At 41.4% G+C, this 22,564-nt stretch overlaps 1 protein-coding gene across 2 annotated transcripts; it reads left to right on the forward strand.

The window, feature by feature from the left end:
• Positions 1–1,702: 1,702 nt before the first annotated feature.
• Positions 1,703–20,390, forward strand: zbtb43 (zinc finger and BTB domain containing 43). 2 transcript variants are annotated; one of them, XM_063073423.1, is made up of 3 exons: positions 4,583–4,594; positions 7,674–9,367; positions 12,826–20,390. In XM_063073423.1, the coding sequence occupies exons 2-3, from the start codon at positions 9,359–9,361 to the stop codon at positions 14,263–14,265; spliced, it is 1,449 nt and encodes a 482-aa protein (XP_062929493.1). In that variant the 5' UTR covers positions 4,583–4,594; positions 7,674–9,358; the 3' UTR covers positions 14,266–20,390. The 2 variants fall into 2 exon arrangements, with proteins under 2 accessions (XP_062929494.1, XP_062929493.1); XM_063073424.1 differs by lacking the exon at positions 7,674–9,367 and having other exon boundaries at positions 1,703–4,594.
• The last annotated feature ends 2,174 nt before the right edge of the window (positions 20,391–22,564 follow it).

Below are 22,564 nucleotides of genomic sequence, written 5' to 3' on the forward strand. Positions count from 1 at the left end.
CATTACAAGTGCACAGATATACAAATATTAGAAGAGAAGTAAGAAAGAATAAAAAAACAAGTTCCCTCAAACAGTCTAACAGGAGGGGATCAAGACTTCCCTGGCTATAGGTTGACTCATTATAGAGCTGAATGACCATGGGAAAGAATTAACTCATACAGAGCGGTTGTCTTAGTCTGTTACTAAAACTGCTCCTTTGTTCAGCCAAGGTGGCATACAGGGGGTGAGAAACATTGTCCAAAATTGCCAGGATTTTCTGCAGGGTCCTTTGTTCTACCACAGCCTCCCGTGTGTCCAGTTTGACTCCTATAACAGAGCCAGCATTTCTAATTAGTTTATTGAGCCTGTTGGCATCACCCGTGTTGATGCCATTGCCCCAGAACACCACCGCACAGAAGATTGTATTGGTGACAACAGACTACTAGAACATGCACAATCCAAAGAACCTCAGTTTCCTCAGGAAGTAGAGGCGACTCTGGCCTTTGTTGTACACAGCCTCAGTGCTTGTGCTCCACTCAAGTCTGTCATCCAGGTGCACCCCCAGGTACCTGTAGGTCCTCACCATCAATAGTAACTGGGAGCAATGCAGGCTTAGTATTCCTAAAGTCTATCACCATCTCCTTCTGCAGCTCAACTTGCACCATTTGACGAAGTCCTCCACCAGGGCCCTGTATTCATCCTCCCATCCTCTCTTTATACGCCCAACCATTGCTAAATCATCAGAGAATTTCTGCAGAGGACGATTCAGTGTTGTATCTAAAGCCCAAGGTACACAGGAGTAAACAGGAAGAGAGCCAATACAGTCCCCTGTGCTGCATGTAGCCACATCTGACACACAGCTCTGAAGCTGCACAAATTGTGGCCTGCCAGTCAGGTAGCCCATTATGATCATTAGATGCAAAGTGTTCCCCTACACAAATTTCTGCCACCTGTACTGCCTCATTCCCTAATAACAGATCAAATATCACACACTCTCTTGTTGGTACCTCTACATACTGATTAAGGAAACTTTACTGAAAACATTTGACAAACTCTATCCCATCTAGTCTTTTTACAGTATGAGAGTCCCAGTTAATATGTGGAAAGTTAAAATCACCCTGCCCTCAACTCATCTGCCTTTCCAATGATACTTCTTGCATTGAAATATACACAGCTCAGGACACTAGTCACACCATACTCAACCTTTTGATTCCTGACTTTGTCTGAGGTCTTAACAAGATCCGTCTCCACAACCTCTCCACTCTCTGTTCTGGCGCTCTGGTTCCTTTCCCCTACAACTCCAGTTTAATCTACCTCCCCCCACCCCGAACAACCCCCCCCCCACCCCACACCGTGCAGCACTAGCAAAACTTCCCAGTCGGATATTAATTTCCTTCTAGTTCAGGTATAAACCATCCCTTCTGAACAAGTCCCACCTTCCCTGGGAGAGACCCTAATGATCCAAAAATCTAATGCCCTCCCTCCTACAGCAACTCCTTAACCACGTATTAAACTGTATAATCTTCCTAATTCTGGCCTCACTAGTACAGGACATGGGTAACAACTCTGAGATCACAACCCTAGAGATCCTGCTCTTTAAAGGCATCCGTTAGTCTTGCGAGACCATGGATCTGCACCTGGAAAGTCTTCACTCTCCAGGGCGCAGGTCTGGACAAGGTTGTATGGAAGACCAGCAGTTGCCCATGCTGCAAGTCTCCCCTCTCCACAGCACTGATGTTGTCCAAGGGAAGGGCATTAGGACTCATACAGCTTGGCACCAGTTTCGTCGCAGAGCAATGTGTGATTAAGTGTCTTGCTCAAAGACACAACACGCTGCCTCGGCTGGGGCTCAAACTCATGACCTTGAGATCATTAGTTGAATGCCTTAACCATATGGCCACGTGGCCTCTCTGCTCTTTAACTTAGCACCTAACTCCCTGAACTCTCCCTACCCATGTCATTGGTAGCTACATGGACCACGACCTCAAGCTGTTCATGCTCCCCTTAAGAATGCTGAGGACTCAATCCAAGATGTCCCAGACCCTGGCACCCAGGAGGCAATATATCATCCAGGATTCTCATTCTCATCCACAGAACCTCCTTTCTATTCCCCTAATGAACGAATCTCCTACTGGCACTGCTCGCCTCTTCTCCTCCCTTCCGTTAAGTCACAGAGCCAGACACAATGCCAGAGATCTACCACTGTGACTTTCCTCTGCTCGGTCAATCCGCCCCCCGCAACAGTATCCAAAATGGTATACCTGTTGTTGAGGGGGATGGCCACGGGGGTACCCTCCACTGTTTGTTTACCCTCTTTCCCCTTTCTCAATGTCACCCAGTTTCCTGTGTCCTGCACCTTGGGCGTAACTACCTCGCTAAATGTCCTGTCTATCATCCCTCAGCCTCCCGAATGATCCAGAGATCAGCCAGCTCCAGCTCCAATTTATCAACGCGGAGTATTAGAAGCTGCAGCTGTATTCAACTATCCTGCCTGACATCACTGCTGATCTAACAGAGCAAATATAAAGAAGGAAAATCAATAAATAAACTGTGTGTGTGTGTGTGTGTGTGTGTGTGTGTGTGTGTGTGTTGGGGGGGGGGGTAAATCTACCTTCAGCTTTTCATTTTCTTTGACTAAAGCCCCAAACTCCACAGTCTAATTCTGTCCACTCCAACAATGGCCCCTCCGCTTGCCGCTGCCTTATTTTAATTTGTTCTTGCAAATCGATCCTGAACGCTGATAGGCCAATGTTCAAAACACCAAACTGCCATGAGTTGCTGTCTTTTCTCCTTAATTTGTGAACCTGAGTGAATTACGTCTTCCCACGCTTCCGATCTCTGATTGGCTGCTGCTCAATACACCAAACTGCAGTGAGTCAATGCCTTTTCTACTCAATCAGCGTACCTGAGTGAGCTACGTCTTCTCACGCTTCTGATCTCCAATGGGCCACTGCTCATTGACTTGTATGCATTTATTTTTTTTATTATTTCGAGATACAGCACGGTAACAGGCGCTTCCAGCCCAACAAACCCATGCCACCAAATTACACACATTGACCTACTGTCCCGTAAGTCTTTGGACTGTGGGAGGAATCCGGAGCACCCAGAGGAAACCCATGCGGTCACAGGGCGAATGTACAAACTCCTGACAACAGCCGGAATCGAACCCAGATCACTGGCGCTATAATATCTATGCTAACCACAATGCTACTGTGCCAACTTCTTCATGACGTGAAATTTGTTGTTTTGTGGCAGCAAGTACAGTGCAAAGACATCAAAATTACTGCAAATAAATAATGCAAGAAAATGAAAAACCTTTATGGGTTCATGGAAATCTGATCATGGAGGAGAAGATGGCACCGGCGAACAGCGCTACCACAGGCGACATCCTCCAGATGGTCCACAAAACTTTCTTTCACTTCTTTTACATCTTTTTCTTTCCTTTGTGGCACTGGTACTGTTGGAGCCTGTGATCTACAATTTCATTAGGTGTTTTTGGGCCAATTGAGTGATCTAGTGCTTTGCTGTCTGTGAGAAGGTTCCAGCAGGCTTGTGGCCAATAAGCTTAGAGATGGGGCACGAGCCCATGATCAACTCCATTTCTCGCTGATTAAAGCATAGAGGAAGATTGAAAGCATAGAGGCAAGAGTGGAAGGCAAGCGGGTGTTCAACGCCTTTTACCAGCTTTTAGCTCACTGCTGCCGGGGGAAGGTGTCTCTTTCCCTCTTGCACACTGCTCCCGAGGGAAGGTTCCTGTGTTTGAATGGTCTCTCTCCCTCGATGCTGGCAGAGGATGGTATCTGCAGCTGTGGACTGGACTGGAGCTCCTGGTCACTACTTTTTCTGTTGCTATTTTGGGTGACTTTGAATCAGGGCAGCCTGGAGATAGTAAACACTAAGCTGAACTGAAAACGGACTCTTTTGATTGTGTGTTTGATTCTGTGTTTTCACTTGTTCTTTCTTGTTGCTGTTTGCACAATTTGGTTTTTGTGTTGGGGGGGGAATTGATGTTCTTCTTGCCAGTTACGCATTTTCTTTTCTTGCACGTTGGGGGAGGTTGATGTTTTTCTCTGATAGGTCCTGTGGTTTTCTGTTTCGTGGCTGTCTTTGTAGAAGACCAATATCAGGGTTGAATACTGCATTGTACTTTGAATCCTTTGAAGGAGCTGTTCCTGAATTATTGAGTGTGTGTCTTCAGCAATAACAGAATGCAGAGTGCAGTTTCAAAGGGTCTGGGTGGAAAGGAATTGACAGCATGGGCCAGTTGAATTGCAGGTACATTTTCCGTGCTGTAAGACTCTGTGACTGTATTATAGCGCGACAATTACAGAAAAAGTGCAGTGCAGTTAGATAATAAGAGTTGAACATAAAAGCAAGATTAACATTGCATTGACTGCAAAGTTGTAAAAGGTGCCACGAAAGCAAAGGCTGTTACATTATTACGGACGACGCATTCCAACGGAGTTCAGAGAGCGCGGACAGCGCCTGCGCGCTGCTCCGGCCTGTTTGTTTACACGGCAGGCGTGCCTCTGCGGTCACGTGAGCTGGCGGTGACGTCAGCGCGGTTGTCGGGGAGCTGCCGATGCGGCCTCTCAGGTGAAAGGGAGTCTCACAGGTACGTGGTGATGGTGGCGGCAGCGCCCGGTGACCTTCACTGACACTTGCGGACTCAAGCCGAGACGAGGTCGCGCTGGGCCGGGCATCCTTCCAACCCAGCTGCCGTTTTTGTCCGTTCCCATCCTCGGTCGCTCGACGTGAGGTTTCGAAGGCCTCACCGAGAGAGGACTTGTTGACGTCTTAGGCGGGGTGGGCTGGTGTGATGATGTCATTGGTGGTCCTGGGAATTGACAGGAATTCTGCCCTATCATCTACGGCTTCTCCCCCAATCATGGGCAGGGCTTTATGTTTGGCAGGCGGCTGGCTAATCATCTTAAGGTTAGGATAGACAAATGGGCGGGGTCTCGTAGCGCAGGCTTGAGGAGAGCTGCAAGGGTGTATGCAAGAAAAAGTAGCTATCTTGCTTTGCCCTGTTGGTAAATAAAACGTTTTATTTAATAAAGCACCATTCAAAAAGTGCTAAATTTTCATATTAGTCCAAGTTTATTAAATAAGAAATAAATAATAAATTACCCTTATTATATCTATTTGACTCCTGACAACTTGTTTATCTACAAATCAAAACCTAAGCCCACAAATGCATTTCCACGCGCAAATTTGCTAACCTAAGATATTTATTGAATTTGATAGGCTTATATTTTTTTATCAGTTTGTGTCTCATGTTTTAAATCTTATGTAGGTTCTTCAATTAGAACATGAAGTAGTCCAACCCTCTGCTTTACAGCCAGTTTTGGGGAACATTTGGTCTCAAACTAATGTGTGATAGGAATATCACTTGCTGCCTTTAGGTGCCAGGCAATAATCACCTCCATCAATAATCTAACCACATCAACTTGATGTTCGGTGGTATTACTGTCATCAAAGTCAGCAAAGCCTTAAGGTTTCTTTAACATATTTGCAATGAGTAGAATAATAAAGGGGTCTGCAACAGGAGTTAGCTGACTTTCTACTATCAATAAAACATTTCAGATTTGGCAGTATTCCCCAACTTGTCTTGGTGAATGCAGTACAAATTGCACTGAAAAAACTTGAAATGTTGCGAAACAAGACAGCTGGTTCCTTTTCCTTAATCTGTTTCTCTCCCCACTGATACTTTCTTAACCTACTGAGTGCTTCCTGTATTTTTCACTGTCAATTCAGATTTCCAGCATCTGCAGTTTTTGCTTCTAAAGTAACTATGTTTAATTGGGACAGGAACTCAATTGAATTGCCTTTATTTCTTACATCCTTCACATACATAAGGAGTAAACATCTTTATGTTACGTCTCCGTTTAAATGTGCAATGTGCAATTTGTAGAAATTTGTAATAAATAGTATGTACAACAGGAGCATAGAAATACAATTCTGTCAGCGTGAATTAATCAGTCTGATGGCCTGGTGGAAGAAGCTGTCCCGGAGCCTGTTGGTCCTGGCTTTTATGTTGCAGTACTGTTTCCCGGATGGTAGCAGCTGGAACAGTTTGTGATTGGGGAGACTCGGGTGCCCAATGATCCTTCGGACCCTTTTTACCTGTCTCTGTAAGTGTCCTGAATAGTGGGAAGTTCACATCTACAAGTGTGCTGGGCTGTCTGCACCACCCTCTGCAGAGTCCTACAGTTCCCATACCAGGCAGTGATGCAGCCAAGTCAGGATGTGCCCCTGTAGAAAGTCCTTAGGATTTGGGGACTCATGCCAAACTTCATTGATTGGATGAGTTCTTCTAGCAGTTTGCTTTTAGCAGCACATTGCAATACTTGCAGTCCCTTGTCTCTAAGTTTGATGGGGTCTATGCTGAACATTCACTACTATCTTACAATGTACTAATCCATTTCTTCATGGAATAGAAAATCAGAATGCAATGTTAGAATGTGAAAATTGATCAAATAAAATGTAAAGATATGCTTATTTATGATTTTGATAACTTTAATCTGATTGGAACTTCTTTAAGAGGGGCAAAGTCAAAGTTCATAATGCACAAGTTGAAGACCAAAAGCACAAGAGATTCTGCAGATGCTGGAAATCCAGAGCAGCACACACAAATGCTGGAGGAACTCCGCAGATCAGGCAGCATCTATGAAAAGGAATAAGAGTCAATGTTTCTAGCTGAGGCCCTTCGGCAGGACTAGCCCCAATGAAGGGTCACGACCCAAAATGTTTGACTGTTCATTCCTTACCGTAGATGCTGCCTGATCTGCTGTGTTCCTCCAGCATCTTGGTGTGTTAAAGACCAAAAATTTTGTTGTGAAGTACTAAGTTTGAAACTTGTGAATAGAATTGGAAGTAGTGCATTAATATAAGACCCGTACAGGAATACTAGAACACAGTACTGTACAAGTAGTACTCTGAAATGATTCTTGTAACAAATACAATGGGTAGAAAACACATAAGAATAAAAGACAACATTGGACAATTTGTTTGAAACTTGAGTGAAAGGAAGAAGAAACGTAAGGGCTCTGTGCCATTGAGCATTAATTGGGAGTTTGAATAGACTCAATGGGCCTAATGGCCTTCATTGTGGGAACAATCCCACAATTCCATAAAGGTTTTAGCATTAGTTTTCTTGTAGGACTACCAGAGTTTCCTGGGCTTTATGGGACAGCAGCATAGTGATTAGGAGAGTATTTTAATCACAAAGAATTCAACATTAATTACATTTCTTAAAGATCATTGGTTGGCCATTGTATTAAAAATAAGTTTGAATCTCACATAAAAAAACAACATGTTTAGAATAATTCAGACAGCCTCTTCCATCACAGACATTGAAAATTGTTTTAGAGCTACTATTACCAGAGCTAGCCAAATGGCATGTCAGTAAGATGTGATAATAATTCAGTGTTTCTGGTCAATGCATAAATTTTACTTAACCAAGTGTTTTCCTGCTGTGTAGAATGTCTATAAGAAACAAGAAAAATATGTATTTTTGAAAAAGATAATGCAATTTTGAAATGGAAAAAATAGTTCTTGTGACATAAGCGGGAGGATAAAAGTACGATCCATACTAAAAGATTAATGAATGCACAAACAATATTTTAATTATGATTCACTATATTGGTGGTTGATATGTTATCATGCAACATTAAAATAATTTATTTAATTAGAGATACAGTGCAGATAGACCCTTCCGGCCCTCAGAACTGTGACGCAGGAATCCATTGATGTAGCCCTAACCTAATCTCAGGACAATTTACAATAACCAGTTAAAGTCCTAACTGGTACGTCTTTGGAATGTGGGAGGAAACTGGAGCATCCCACATGTACGGAAGGAGACCCATGTGCACATCGGAAGGTCATACAAACTTTCTTACGGAAGATGCCGGAATTGATTCCAAAGTCCGATGCCCTGAGCTGTAATAAATAAATACATATTAAAGTAACAAAAGCTTAACTGCTTTGAATTGAAGAGCAAAAAGTGCAGCTGTTGAGAATAGAAACAAGAAATGCTCAGCATTTTGAAGAAACAGAGCCAATGATACAGATGGATGACTGTCTATCAGAATTAGTTCTGATGAAAGCTTATCAATTTGAAATATTAACTGTTTGCTCCTCCATAGATGCTACTTGACCTGCTTTTGATGTTTATTTTTTCAGTGGAACTCCCATGTTACTTGATTTTTAAGTTTGAAGAAATAAAATCTAACCATGTTTAATTAAAAGTTTAAAGTAAATTTTATTATTAAAGTCACTATATACAACCTTGAGATTCATTTTCCTGTGGGCATATTCAGTAAATCTATAGAATAGTAACTATAAGAAGATACTAATGATAAGTACAAAAGAAACTCTTGCTTTGGAAATCTTGAAGTAGAGTTTTAGTTTCTATCGTTTTTAACTCTGAATTTGAGACTTAGTGTAAGCGTAGTCACAGTAACGAGATAGGGTGAGAGATATTAGATAGTGCTCAGGAAAGCGGGGCTTTTAGTTTGCTTCAGCATATGTCATTAAATTTGTTTTGTGGCAGCGGTACAGTGCAATACGTAAAAGTACTATAAATTTCAGTAAGTATATATAAAAAAAGAAAATTTAATCAATAAGTAGTGCAAAAACAGAGGAGGAGGAACTGAGATGGTTTTCATGGGCTCAGTGTCCATTCAGAAATCTCATGGCAGAGGGGAAGAAGCTGTTCCTGAAACACTTGAGTGTGTGTCTTCAGGCTCCTGTACATTCTCCTAGATGGTAGCAATGAGAAGAGGGCATGACCTGGGTGATGGGGGTCCTTAATGACGGATGCCGCCTTTTTGAGGCATCACCTTTGGAATGATTTATATGTTTCTTTTTTATCATTTCCATCAAAACAAAATGCTTTCGCTGAGACACATATGTCTCAGGATTCAAAGAAAAGATTTGAATTGCTCCAGGATTTTTATTTTATTTCATTCACAGGATAGATGGTATTTGTTTCCCATTCTTATTAGTCCAATAGAAGGTTATGATGAGCTCCCTCCGTCTAGATCTATTACATTATGTGTGGTTGATCTATGGGATGGAGCTGATAAGCAGGAAGTTCCTGAAGTTGTATCCAGCAATACAGAAGCAATGGCATGTTGTATAAAGTGTGTGACTGTATGAGCTGGCAATGACAATGGTAATAGTCTTGTGTTTCTGCTGTCCTTGTTCAGCGAGCTGTCAGAAATAACAGGTTTGGGAGATGTATTTAAGGAAGCCTTGCTGAGTTCTGACATCGTATGTTAAAAATGTCAAACACAGCAGCCGTGATGGACAGAACATGGATGGAAGAAGTTTTTAAGCAAGAAATTGAGGTGCCCTGGAGAATATCAAACTCCTTATGTTGAAGGTAAATGAATCCCACTCAGCACTTGGCAATGCTTTGTGGAATGGCTTTGGGGTAGGAGAAGGTGAGTCACTCAGATAGCTAATCTTTCAATAGCTCCTCACAATCACTACATATTACATGCTCTTGGGACAGCTTGGTAGCATAGTAATTAGCGTAACAGTTTACAGCACCAGCGATTGGGGTTCAATTCCCATCACTGTCTGCAAGAACTTAGAACATAGAATAGTACAGCACAGTACGAGCCCTTCAGCCCACATTGTCGTGCCAACCCTCAAACCCTGCCTCCCATATAACCCCCCACCATAAATTCCTCCATATACCTGTCTAGTAGTCTCTTAAATTTCACTAGTGTATCTGTCTCCACCACTGACTCAGGCAGTGCATTCCACACACCAACCACTCTCTGAGTAAAAAACCTTCCTCTAATATCCCCCTTGAACTTCCCACCCCTAACCTTAAAGCCATGTCCCCTTGTATTGAGCAGTGGTACCCTGGGGAAGAGGCGTTGGCTATCCACTCTATCTATTCCTCTTAATATCTTGTATACCTCTATCATGTCTCCTCTCATCCTCCTTCTCTCCAAAGAGTAAAGCCCTAGCTCCCTTAATCCCTGATCATAATCCATACTCTCTAAACCAGGCAGCATCCTGGTAAATCTACTCTGTACCCTTTCCAATGCTTCCACATCCTTCCTATAGTGAGGTGACCAGAACTGGACACAGTGCTCTAAGTGTGGCCTAACCAGAGTTTTATAGACCTGCATCATTACCTCGCGACTCTTAAACTCTGTCCCTTGACTTATGAAAGCTAACAGCCCATAAGCTTTCTTAACTACCCTATCTACCTGTGAGGCAACTTACAGGGATATGTGGACATATACTCCCGGATCTCCCTGCTTCTCCACACTACCAAGTATCCTGCCATTTACTTTGTACTCTGCCTTGGAGTTTGTCCTTCCAAAGTGTACCACCTCACACTTCTCCAGGTTGAACTCCATCTGCCACTTCTCAGCCCACTTCTGCATCCTATCAATGTGTCTCTGCAATCTTTGACAATCCTCTATACTGTCTACAACACCACCAACCTTTGTGTTATCTGCAAACTTGCCAACCCACCCTTCTACCCCCACATCCAGGTCGTTAATAAAAACCATGAAAAGTAGAGGACCCAGAACCGATCCTTGTGGGACACCACTAGTCACAACCCTCCAATCCGAATATATTCCCTCCACCACGACCCTTTGCCTTCTGCAGGCAAGCCAATCCTGAATCCACCTGGCCAAACTTCCCTGGATCCCATGCCTTCTGACTTTCTGAATAAGCCTACAGTGTGGAACCTTGTCAAATGCCTTACTAAAATCCATATAGATTACATCCACTGCACTACCCTCATCTATATGCCTGGTCACCTCCTCAAAGAACTCTATCAGGCTTGTTAGACACGATCTGCCCTTCACAAAGCCATGCTGACTGTCCCTGATCAGACCATGATTCTCTAAATGCCCATAGATCCTATCTCTAAGAATCTTTTCCAACAGTCTTCCCACCACAGACATAAAGCTCACTGATCTATAATTACCCTGACTATCCCTACTACTCTTTTTGAACAAGGGGACAACATTCGCCTCCCTCCAATCCTCCAGTACCATTCCCGTAGACAACGAGGACATAAAGATCCTAGTCAGAGGCTCAGCAATCTCTTCCCTCACCTCGTGGAGCAGCCTGGGGAATATTACGTCAGGCCCTGGGGACTTATCTGTCCTAATGTATTTTAACAAATCCAACACCTCCTCTCCCTTAATATCAACATGCTCCAGAACATCAACCTCACTCATATTGTCCTCACCATCATCAAGTTCTTTATCATTGGTGAATACCGAAGAGAAGTATTCATTGAGGACCTCGCTCACTTCCACAGCCTCCAGGCACATCTTCCCACCTTTATCTCTAATCGGTCCTACCTTCACCCCTGTCATCCTTTTGTTCTTCACATAATTGAAGAATGCCTTGGGGTTTTCCTTTACCCTACTCGCCAAGGCCTTCTCATGCCCCCTTCTTGCTCTTCTCAGCCCCTTCTTAAGCTCCTTTCTTGCTTCCCTATATTCCTCAATAGACTCATCTGATCCTTGCTTCCTAAACCTCATGTATGCTGCTTTCTTCCACCCGACTAGATTTTCCACCTTACTTGTCACCCATGGTTCCTTCACCCTACCATTCTTTATCTTCCTCACCGGGACAAATTTATCCCTAACATCCTGCAAGAGATCTCTGAATATCGACAAAGAAGTTTGTACGTTCTCCCTGTGACTGTGTGGATTTCCTCCTGGTGCTTCAGTTTCCTCCTACATCTCAAAGATGTAAAGGTTAGTTGGTTAATTGGGTGCTGGGTGGGTGGTGCGGGCTCGTAGTGCCCAAAGGGCCTGTTACTGTGCAATATCTCTAAATAAATAGATGATTTGAGTTAAGTGTCTGGTTCGTGGTGATGTTGGGTCCTCAGAAGAAGGCCAAAATGGGCTATCCACAAAACCCCTTAGATGAAAATGTTTGCAAATTCTTAAAAATTTTGCTTTAATAGAGTAGTTTTCTAAGCTATTTCATAGAGTCAGTAATCAGTATCAGATTTAATATCACTGGTATATGTTGTGAAATTTTTTGTCTTTGTGACAGCAGTAGAATGCAATACATAATAATAGAAAAAATGTGAATTGCAGTAAGTATAATAATATTTAAATTAGTAGTGCAAAAATAGAAATACAGAAGTAGAAAGGCAGTGTTCAATATCCGTTCAGAAATCGGATGGCAGAGGAGAAGAAATTGTTCATGATTCATTGTGTGTGTGCCTTCAGGCTTCTGTACCTCCTTCCTAATAGTAGCTATGAGAACAAGGCATGACCTAGGTGATGGGGGTCCTTAATGATGGATGCCACCTTTTTGAGGCATCGCTCCTTGAAGATGTCCTGCATATTATGGGGGATAGTGCCCATGATGGAGCTGACTGAGTTTACAAATTTCTGCAGCTTATTTTGATCCTGTGCCCCCTCCCCATACCATGTAGTGATGCAGCCATTAAAATACTCAACAACATTGCTATATGTCTGAAGTCACATAGGAGTCAGACCAGGTAAAAGTAGAAAGTTGTTTTCTAAAACGGATTTGCAAATCATGAAAGTTTATATATTAATGCATCAATTTATTAATAACCACAACTAATTATGAAATTACCTTGCTGCCATAATGAGATTTGAATACAAATTTAAATAATATAACCATTTCCAATGCCCAAATTTAACCTGTGATTTGAAAAGCATTACGTTTGCTTTGCTGTGAACAAACATTGTATCTTAGTATTTAAAACTAAGAGAAATTTTTAAGAATGCTAGTTTGAGTCTCAACAGTACACAAATTTAGCATTTTCTCAGATCATATTTAACATATCCATTGTCTTGTATTTTTAAACAGTATTTGATTTCATCTACGATGGAACTAGCAACCAATTTTTTCCGAGTGGAGTTCCCAAATTTCACGAGTACTTTACTGCAGAGGTTAAACCAGCAGCGTCAAGATGGACAGCTATGTGACATCACTATTCAAGTTCAGGGTCATTTATTCAGGGCCCATAGGGCTGTATTAGCTGCCAGTTCACCTTATTTCTGTGATCAGGTACTACTGAAGAATAGCAATCGGATTCTTCTGCCAGACGTGATGAACCCAAAGGCATTTGAAAATGTTTTGTTATCTTGCTACACGGGGAAGCTTGTATTGCCAGCCACTGACATTGTCAGCTACTTAACAGTAGCGAGCTTCCTTCAAATGTGGCACGTGGTGGATAAGTGTACAGAACTTTTAAAGATGTGCCCAACTGTTCCATACCAGAAGGCAAATCATTTGATTGACCATCAGTCACCCAGTAGCAGTAATTTTAATGGCTTAGGGGAACATTCAGAACTCAATGCTCTGGGACAACATGAACTCAATAAGGGTACAACTGAAGATTCAAAGGCTGATGAAAATGGTGAAGAGAGCCCCAAAGAGGGTAACGTGTCACCGCCTCAATCCGTAGATCACGACAACCTTCCCAGCAATTCCTCGGGAGAGCAGGATCACTTAAGTGCAGAAATGAATAGCCAGGATGGCGAGGAAGGAGCAAGTGACAGTGCAGAGTATGCTTTTGCCAGACCGCTGTATAGTCAGCCTAGCATAATGCCTCACAAACGGTGGGTGTATGTAAAACAGGAAAAGTTTGAGCAGGATTATGGTGATGGAGTCTCCCTTCCTGCTGTTGAAGATCACCAAGTCTCCGAGTCGGAGAATCTTACTCAGGCAGAACCAGTAATACAATCTTCCAGCATTGATGACAGCTTTAATATCGTCACTGCCAAAAACCAAGAGATGTTTGAGGAAGGACCTGAGAATCGTTCTTACGATGAGCAGGTCGATTACTATGGGTCATCACTGGATGAGTTTTCAGCTGACAGGGGAGATACGAGCATCAGTGCACACCGTCAGGATCCGTTGATGGCAGCAGAAATGCAGGTGAATCGACTGCCTGGTTATGGGGTTGAAGGTGAACTAGGGCCACCAGTTAATGAAAAGACCTCTCACTCTGGCTTCACTGCTGTTGTTTACAAACTTTACCCATGTCAGTGTGGCAAAAACTTCACTCACAAGAGTCAGCGAGATCGACACATGAGCATGCATCTTGGCCTCCGGCCATATGGCTGTGGTGTTTGTGGTAAGAAATTTAAAATGAAGCACCATCTTGTTGGCCATATGAAGATCCATACTGGCATTAAACCGTACGAGTGCCACATCTGTGGTAAGAAATTCATGTGGCGAGATAGTTTTCATCGGCATGTGACATCGTGCACAAAACTGTATCAGGTCCCTGATGTCCGCTGACAGGACTTATGGGCCAAGAGGCTCATTTAAATTATATACGGTACTTGATGTAGTTAAGATGTTTTAAGTGCTTTTGACTCATTCAGTGGTGGGCTCAGTCACAGTAGAAAACCAGAGGTTTCATTGCTGACAGCCAGGGGATTGTGAGAAATCTGTAGGTGCCACAATGACATTTATTTAACCAAAACCATTCTCCTATAGTTTTTACACTTTAAATCTTGCACAATTACATGACTGCTAGACAACTGAATTGACGAGCCTTGTGTACATTTAATGTGGAAAGAAGTGAAAGCAAATCTAGGAATAAATGTAGAACTGTATTTTGCTAATGTGTTATTAGCTCCATTTGCACATGTATATTTTACGTCGAGTCTATACTGAGAGCGTTGTGTGTAGAAATGCTGTCAGCTCGCAAATGAACATCTCGCCTCTGAGTATGAAGCTTTTTGGGCTCGAGTCCCCCACAAGCGACTGGGGGATAGGTCGCCACTTACATGCATCACTGAGGAAATACATTGGAGTGCCATCTTTCCAATGAGAGATTAAACCGCAGCTGCAAATGCCCTTAGGTACATGTTAAAGATCCCATGGCATTGTTTCAAAGGAAGAATAGGGGAGGTAGCCTAAAGTCCTGGATAATTTTTATTCTCAATCAACATCACTTGCAGAAAGTAAACATTATTTAATCTTGCTCTGCATAAACTAGCAGCTGCTTATCCTACATTACAACAGTGCTTATACTTTAGAAAAAGTTCTATTTTAGCTGTAAAGCACTTCCGAATGTCCTGAGATTATTAAATGGACTATATTAATCCAAGTCTCATTCTTTCCCTTTTCTGCCTTTCACAAAGGCAGTTTTATGTAATGGAGAGGATTGTGATAGGAATTTATATATTACATGCACAAAACCAGAAGTTGGAGCAGTTTACAATCATCTTAAATTCCAAGGCTGCAGATGCCATGTTAATGGAAATTCCTATTAAAGTGTTGTATTCTGGAGCCTGATCCTCAGAATTATATTTGGACTTTGAGGATTAGTACTGCGCTCGGTGTTCGAATGGTGCCCAACGTTGTTTGTGAACAATGGACTGCCGATCATTTTGCAAAAGGCTTACAGATTGAAATACTCTTTAAGATGTTTGAAGTCTTTCAACCAAACCTTTCATTTGGCATGTTGGCTGATGAATAACTTAAGAAATCTTTCTGTAACTTTGAATATTTGGTATGTTGTAGCTTTGCAATGCATTCTAAAAAAAATTGTCTGCATTGATAGTGGCTTTAAATAACTAGGTGTGAGACAGGCTGAAAATAACAACTATAGTAGACTGATGCTCGTTTCCCAAAATGGTATTACTTGCATACTCTGTGTATGTGTATATTTGAAGTATTGTGTCCTAGACACTAAATGTTGAGCATGCATGACAGCTGAGGAGTAAATTACCAGTCAGATTTACTGACGGAACTCAGCACATCAGGCAGCATCTATGAAAAGGAACAAACAGTCAACATTTTGGGCTGAGACTCTTATCAGGACCTGATGAAAGCTCCAGCATTTTATGTTTGTTCCTCTGGGTGTTCATCAGCATCTGCAGAATCTCTTGTGTTCAAGATTTACTGACAAAAGTTTCTATTTGGTAAGGTATTATTCACAGTAGATGGATATCTATGAAACCACAATGAAATTATAGAAGAATATAAGGTGGAAAGAGAGAAGAGGAAATTAATAATTAATAAGCTCCAAAGATGAAAATGCAGCTTTTGATAGAACAACTTATTGGCTTCTTTAACAATGGTGGATGATTTGAAAATTATGTACTGTTAATTGCTTTCTTGAAAATGTTCAGTCATTTTCCGCTGAAAGCAAATGACACTTTAATTTCTGTTTTGCATTTGTTATTTTCAGAAATAGGACTAAAAAAGCCTGAGAATTAAAATTTTTAAGCTACAATTCTTTTTAAAAGTATCTATAAGCAGTTCATGTTTTACAGAACTAATGATATTTTAATGTAAACATAGTTCAACTCCAAAGTTATTCGATAATTACAACTTATAGGACCTGAAGACTACTATAAAGCACTCAAATCGAAAAAACTTGTTTGCAAATCTTATCTGTAAAAACATGTTACTTGTGCAATGGATTTGAATCTTTCAGTGTGAAGTCGCTGAGATCAGCTTACCTAAAACTGACACCCCTGTCTGTAGGAATTTGAAATTATTTGATTATGTGATAGCATTACTTGGCAGATCAGAAGTACTTAAAAATACTGTCGAAGATGTATCAGCCAGCCTCGTGTATTGATAAGATATGGAGAGGGAAGCACAGGGGTGTGGTTAGCATGGAAAATGAGGCCATTTAAATGCTCATTAAAGGTCTCTAATGCATCATTAGCTCTCTGACCTTGGGTAAATGGTGTTTTCGTATAGAGGAAAGCAGCTTCCAATTGAACACTGCCTATGCCAAATTAAAGAGCTGATTTTGATTTTTAAAGTATAATCCTTGGTAAGTTTACTTCAACGTCCTAAGCATTTTAATATAATTAAAAGGTACATAGACTGTTGTGGAATACAGTAGGTGCTCATCATATTCAGCATTGATTCTCCATATCCGTTGAGCCAATAGGATAATTCCTCTGAAAGGCTTTTTGAATTCCAATGCCTGTATAGTAAATTTAAAATCTGGGCTTTTGGTGGACAGACATGCAATAGAAAGTACTATCTGGTGCTACAGGGAAATAGCAAAAGAATGGGACTGACTGGAGTGCTCTAGAAAGAGACATCACAGCCTCAGTACAGTACCTGGCCTCAGGTGCTCTTATGAATATGCCTCAAATGAATGTCTACTCTGTAGAGCTCAGTTTAAAGGCTTCAACCTTTTCAGTACCCTGATTTCTGTTACTGTAATTAAATGTATTAGCACCAGGTAAGGGATTACTGAACAACTTAAAACTGTCAACCTTATTTCCAATACCATCAGCATTATTGAAAATGAGAGCACATTATTAAATTTGAAGTGTGCTCTTTTTGGTGGGAGCTAGAGGAAGGGAATGGTGATAAGTTTATGCCTTGAAAATGGAAGAGGAACTGGAATGTTGTTTGATCATTGCCCGTCTTTTCCTGACTAACTCTAGAATAAAGCAGTGTATACCATAGTTAGCTGCAATCCTGCCACCTTTACTTACTTAATAACCATCACTGCTGTGGTCCATTGTAAGAATCAAACAGACCTGTGTGATGCAAGAAAAAAACCAGAGGAAAAAAATCCCAAAAAATCATTGCACTATTTTAAGACAAACAACCAGAAAGCAAATTACAGAGCAAAGCTTTGCTGTTGTAAAATACAGTTAATTTATATATCTTAATTCATCTGTGAATAGTAAATTATTCTCACAGTGTTTGAAAAGATATGCAGTCCTTAAAATTATGTGGTTAAACGATGTTTAAAATAGTTTGGCTGAATCCCTTCACCTATATTAAGCATTTTCAGTTGACCAATGAAAATCTATTTTACTAAATATTTGTTCACTATCAATTTCCAGGAGACTTTCTTTACTTGGATTTGGTGGAATATATGGAGATGACATTCTGTGCATTTTATATTTTACTTGGGAGTGCAGTGTATTTCCAATTTAGAATAAGCTCTCTCCAGAGCCCCAACAGATTTAGAGTAATTCTAGTTACAGAGCACAGAAAGAGAACCTTCATCACTCCATGTCTATGTTGGTTAAGAAGTACCCATTTATGCTGTTCCCACTTATCAGCACTTCAATCCATATCCTTCTCTGTCTGGTGGCTCAAGGGGCAACTGGGCCATAAGATTAAAATGGCTACATCATCTGTAATGACGCAGATAACCTCCTTGAACTAGTGAAACTTCATTGTTTCTGTTTGCATGTATTATGTGCAACTGGACTGTCTGTTTTGAAATTAACACCTTGCCCTTTGTTAAGGTACACAGCAAGTGCCTGTACCAAGCTAATTTTATCAGACATAAGGGAAAGGCCCCATCAGATTTATACCTTCCACTAGACTTTGAAGGTTTTGGATTGGAGTGAGTTCCCCCTATGTTTTCCCCTGTTTATGAAATGTTTCCATTTCTGTCACTGGTCACAGAATATTACAGTTATTAACAAACATTACATTTATGCCAAATAAATATTAATAGAGCAATATTTGGGTATAAAATGAACTAGTAGTGGAAGAAGCTGTTTTGGAAGTTCCATAAGTGTCATGTAAGTGTAATTAAAATTAAACTTTAAAACCAGTCATTTAAATCCATAGCTGGTCCCATTATCCATTATCTATTTTCATCTTTATTTGAAATAATTAATACAATGTTTTAGAAGCAGTAAGTGTGCACTGATTACTTTGTAATTCAATTACAACATTTATCAGATTTTCAAATCCAATAGATAATATATCATAGAATAATATAAATTCATATTAGACTTTATATATGTATATATGTTATTTAAATCAGTGCATTGTCTTTAGGGTCAAAGCTAACTGGACACTGACAGATGAATTTATTTATACTGGAAAGATGTGTACGATAAGCTTTGAGGAATTTACAGTGGTCATTGCAATAATTAACATACTCATCTTGATTAGATATCTGTGTAATATTTCTGTGAGAGAAATGTTACCACTCTGTGATCAGTGTAACTCAATACAGAGTGTTTCCAACAGATATGATGTTTAAGGCTACTTTATGCAATGGTGCATTTAAAATTATACTGCTACCAAATATCAGATATAAAAGGTTAAAGTGCTAGGTTTTGCAAAATGGCTTTTGCTGCAGGATTTTCCTTAGGCCAAATTCACAGACTTTCTCTCTTGCACAGAAACTAGTTTATTAGGTTTCCCCTTGTGTTAAAATATCAATATTTCCGTGTCATCACAGTAAGTTTAAATGTTGTTCATTTCAGATATCCACAGACAGTGCCATGTGCTGTACATTGGTTTTGTATAGGGATCTCTGATTAAGAAGTAAGCTCAGAACATGCTGTGTTATCCGTTTGTTGCCTGAATGCTATATCATGTGTGAAGCTGCATCACAAACAGTAAAAAATGAATTTAAGATGGCAAATTAGGCATTTGGTTCACTTTTGCACCTTTTTAATCTAGTGAATTATTCAGCTGTTACAAAATATAAATGCATATAGACTCAGTTTAAATGGATTAATAATACTCTGACATTTGAGGTCAAGTAGAAGGATTGTTGTATACAGTAGGAACAATCAAGTGAGAAGCTTATTTTTTGCTTTCTGTGATGTCAAATTAGTAATGTATCTTTTCTCCCTTGTTCATTTTCTAAAGCCTGTAAATCAATAATAATGCTACTGAGATTTTTAAGTATATAAAAAGGTCAAGGTAGTACTTTAACCCTCTTCCAGCTTTAAACTAAATGAGGTACAGAACATTTTCAGCTAATAAACTTTAGGAAACAAAACTTCCAGGCATGTGTAACAGTTTCCAGTTATATAATTTTAAGCTAATTGTGAAAATGTATATAAGATGTATTTAGGAAGTTTTGACACAGGGATGTCTTATCATTTGATTTTTTTTTGTAGCAAGTGGAACAGAGATTGCGTTTTTCTCAAATGTTGCAGTTCTCTACTTCCAGTGTGTATCAGAAAACTTTTAAAGAGACATATCAAATTGATACTATGTTCTTATTTCAAAAATCGAGTGGGTCCACCTGATTTTCGATGTTACTTTAACCTACGTGGTTTAGGTCGTTGATTTTAAATAATTATCATCTTTCTGAACAATTGTTGTCAAAGTTGTTTACTAACTGTTAAAACAAGTGTTTCATGTTTTGTCCAATGTTATTTAAAAAGTGCTTTCAAACTGAATTTACACTGAAACTAACCAGTTATGTCAGAATTTGTGATTTTTTTTTGTTGTTTAAACTATGTTTCCCATTCTATTGAACATACAGTGTCTGGCTTGCTACTTGCAGTTGCCAATGCTGTGAAGATTAATTTCTTCTCATAGAAGAAAATTGTGACTGTATGAGTACCATATTGTAAAATAAATGTCAGCTGGCTCAAATCATTTGTTTGCTTCTGTGGTCTGTTTTGCCCAAATCATTATGTCTTGTCATAGAGTCTTACAGCATGGCAGCAACCCAACTTATCTACTTGTCAAAAGTAAAGTAAAGAGATTAGTACTAACATAGTAGTAATGATGCAGTCACTGGAGTTGAGTATGAAGTTCTCCGAAGTGGTTGTCCATTGGTGGGTCCTCAGGTGGCTGTAATGCAAATATTGTTAAGAGTGCTAACATTGATAGAAAGCACAAATACTAAGTAATGCTTATTGAAATGAAATGCCTGAATTTAATCAGAGTCAGGTTTATTATTTTTTAATTTTATTTAGCAATACAGCGTGGAGTAGGCCCTTCTGGCCCTTCAAGCCATGCCACCCCAGCAATCCCTGACAACCCCAATTTAACCTTACTTAATCACAGGACAATGTACAACGGCCAGTTAGCTTACCTGGTACATCTTTGAACTGTGGAAGGAAACCGGTGCACCTGAGAAACACACACACATTCCACAGGGAAGATGTACAGAGACTGTTCACAGACGGTGCCAGAATTGAACTGGCACGTCATATATCACTGACATATAATGTGAAATATGTTTATTGTGGCAACAGTACAGTGCAATACATAAATACTCTAAATTGCAATATATTTTTTAAATTAAATACCAGAGTGCAGAGGGCCCAGATTGAATTCCGCTCAACGGCAACCACCAATCAGGGCATTCATGGATGACCTCATAGTCACCACAGAATCAGTCCCAGGCTGCCAGTGGATTCTGCAGGGGCTGGAAAAGCTGGTGGAGTGGACCCGGATGCGTTTCAAATCAGCCAAATCAAGATGGATGGTGCTGAGGAAAGGGAAGGTGGAGAACAAGCTCTGGTTCAGCATCACAAGCACAACCATTCCAACCATCACAGAAAAGCCAGTCAAGAGCTTAGGCAAGGTTTTTGACAGCTCTTCAAGGGACACAACATCCATTCAGGCGACCTGCACCGAGTTGGATGGCTGGCTGAAATCTGTGGACAAGTCTGGCCTACCTAGGAAGTTTAAAGCCTGGGTGTATCAGCATGGCATTCTTCCCAGAATTCTGTGGCCCCTCCACGTCTATGCAGTTCCGATCTCGGCAGTCGAAACCTCAGGAGATGGCCGGGGCTGCCAAAGAGCCTGAGCAGCATCGCACTCTATGGACACCACAACAAACTGCAACTGCCCTTCAAATCCTTGGAGGAAGAATTCAAGGTAACAAGAGCCAGAGAAGTGCTACAGTATAGGGACTCAAGTGACCCGAAGGTGGCTAGAGCAGGGATCCAAGTAAGGACTGGCAGGAAGTGGAGGGCAGAGGAAGCTGTTCAGGAAGCAGAGGCGAGGCTGCGTCACAGGAGGCTGGTGGGAGTGGTCACACAAAGCTGAGCTGGGCTAGGATCCTTTCCAACTCCCCAAATGGACACCAGAGGGAAGGAAAGGCGTCGTCTATTTCAGGAGGAGGTGAAAGCAGTAGTGGACGAGACAAGAGCCTGCAAGGTGGTGGGAATGAAACAACAGGGAGCTTGGACAAGATGGGAAAATGCGGTTGAGAGGAAAGTGACCTGGGTTGATCTTTGGAAAGCCGAACCACACCGCATCCAATTTCTCATCCAGGCAGTGTACGATGTGCTTCCAAGCCCATCAAACCTGCACACATGGGGCAAGGCAGAGTCATCTGCGTGCCCACTGTGCTCCAAGCGAGGAGCCCTGGAGCCAATCCTCAGTGACTGCACAAGGGCACTTGGTGAGGGACGGTACCGATGGAGGCATGATCAGGTCCTGAAAACCATCGCTGAAGCCATCAGCGCAGGAGTTGAGTGGGCGAAGCAGTCCCGACCCTCCAAGCAGACCATTGCCTTTGTCAGAGCTGGGGAGCAGCCAATACCTGCCAAAAGAACATCTGCAGGCATCCTGACCTCTGCAAGGGACTGGCAGCTGTTGGTGGACCTTGAACGGCAGCTGAAGTTCCCCAACCATATCGCAGCCACCACCCTGCGACCAGACATTGTCCTTGTGTCTGAATCTACTAAGCAACTGGTGCTGCTGGAACTGACAGTCCCAGAGGAAGATCACTTGGAAGAGGCCTTTGAAAGGAAGCTCTCCAAGTACGCAGGACTGGTCAGCAACTGTCAGCAGGCTGGATGGAGAGCGAGGTGTCTCCCAGTGGAGGTTGGTTGTAGGGGATTCGCAGCCCGTTCCTTAGCTAGAGCCTTCAGCAATTTGG

Source organism: Mobula hypostoma, chromosome 21 (genome assembly GCF_963921235.1).
Source record: "Mobula hypostoma chromosome 21, sMobHyp1.1, whole genome shotgun sequence".
In the NCBI taxonomy this organism is placed as follows: Eukaryota; Metazoa; Chordata; class Chondrichthyes; order Myliobatiformes; family Myliobatidae; genus Mobula; species Mobula hypostoma.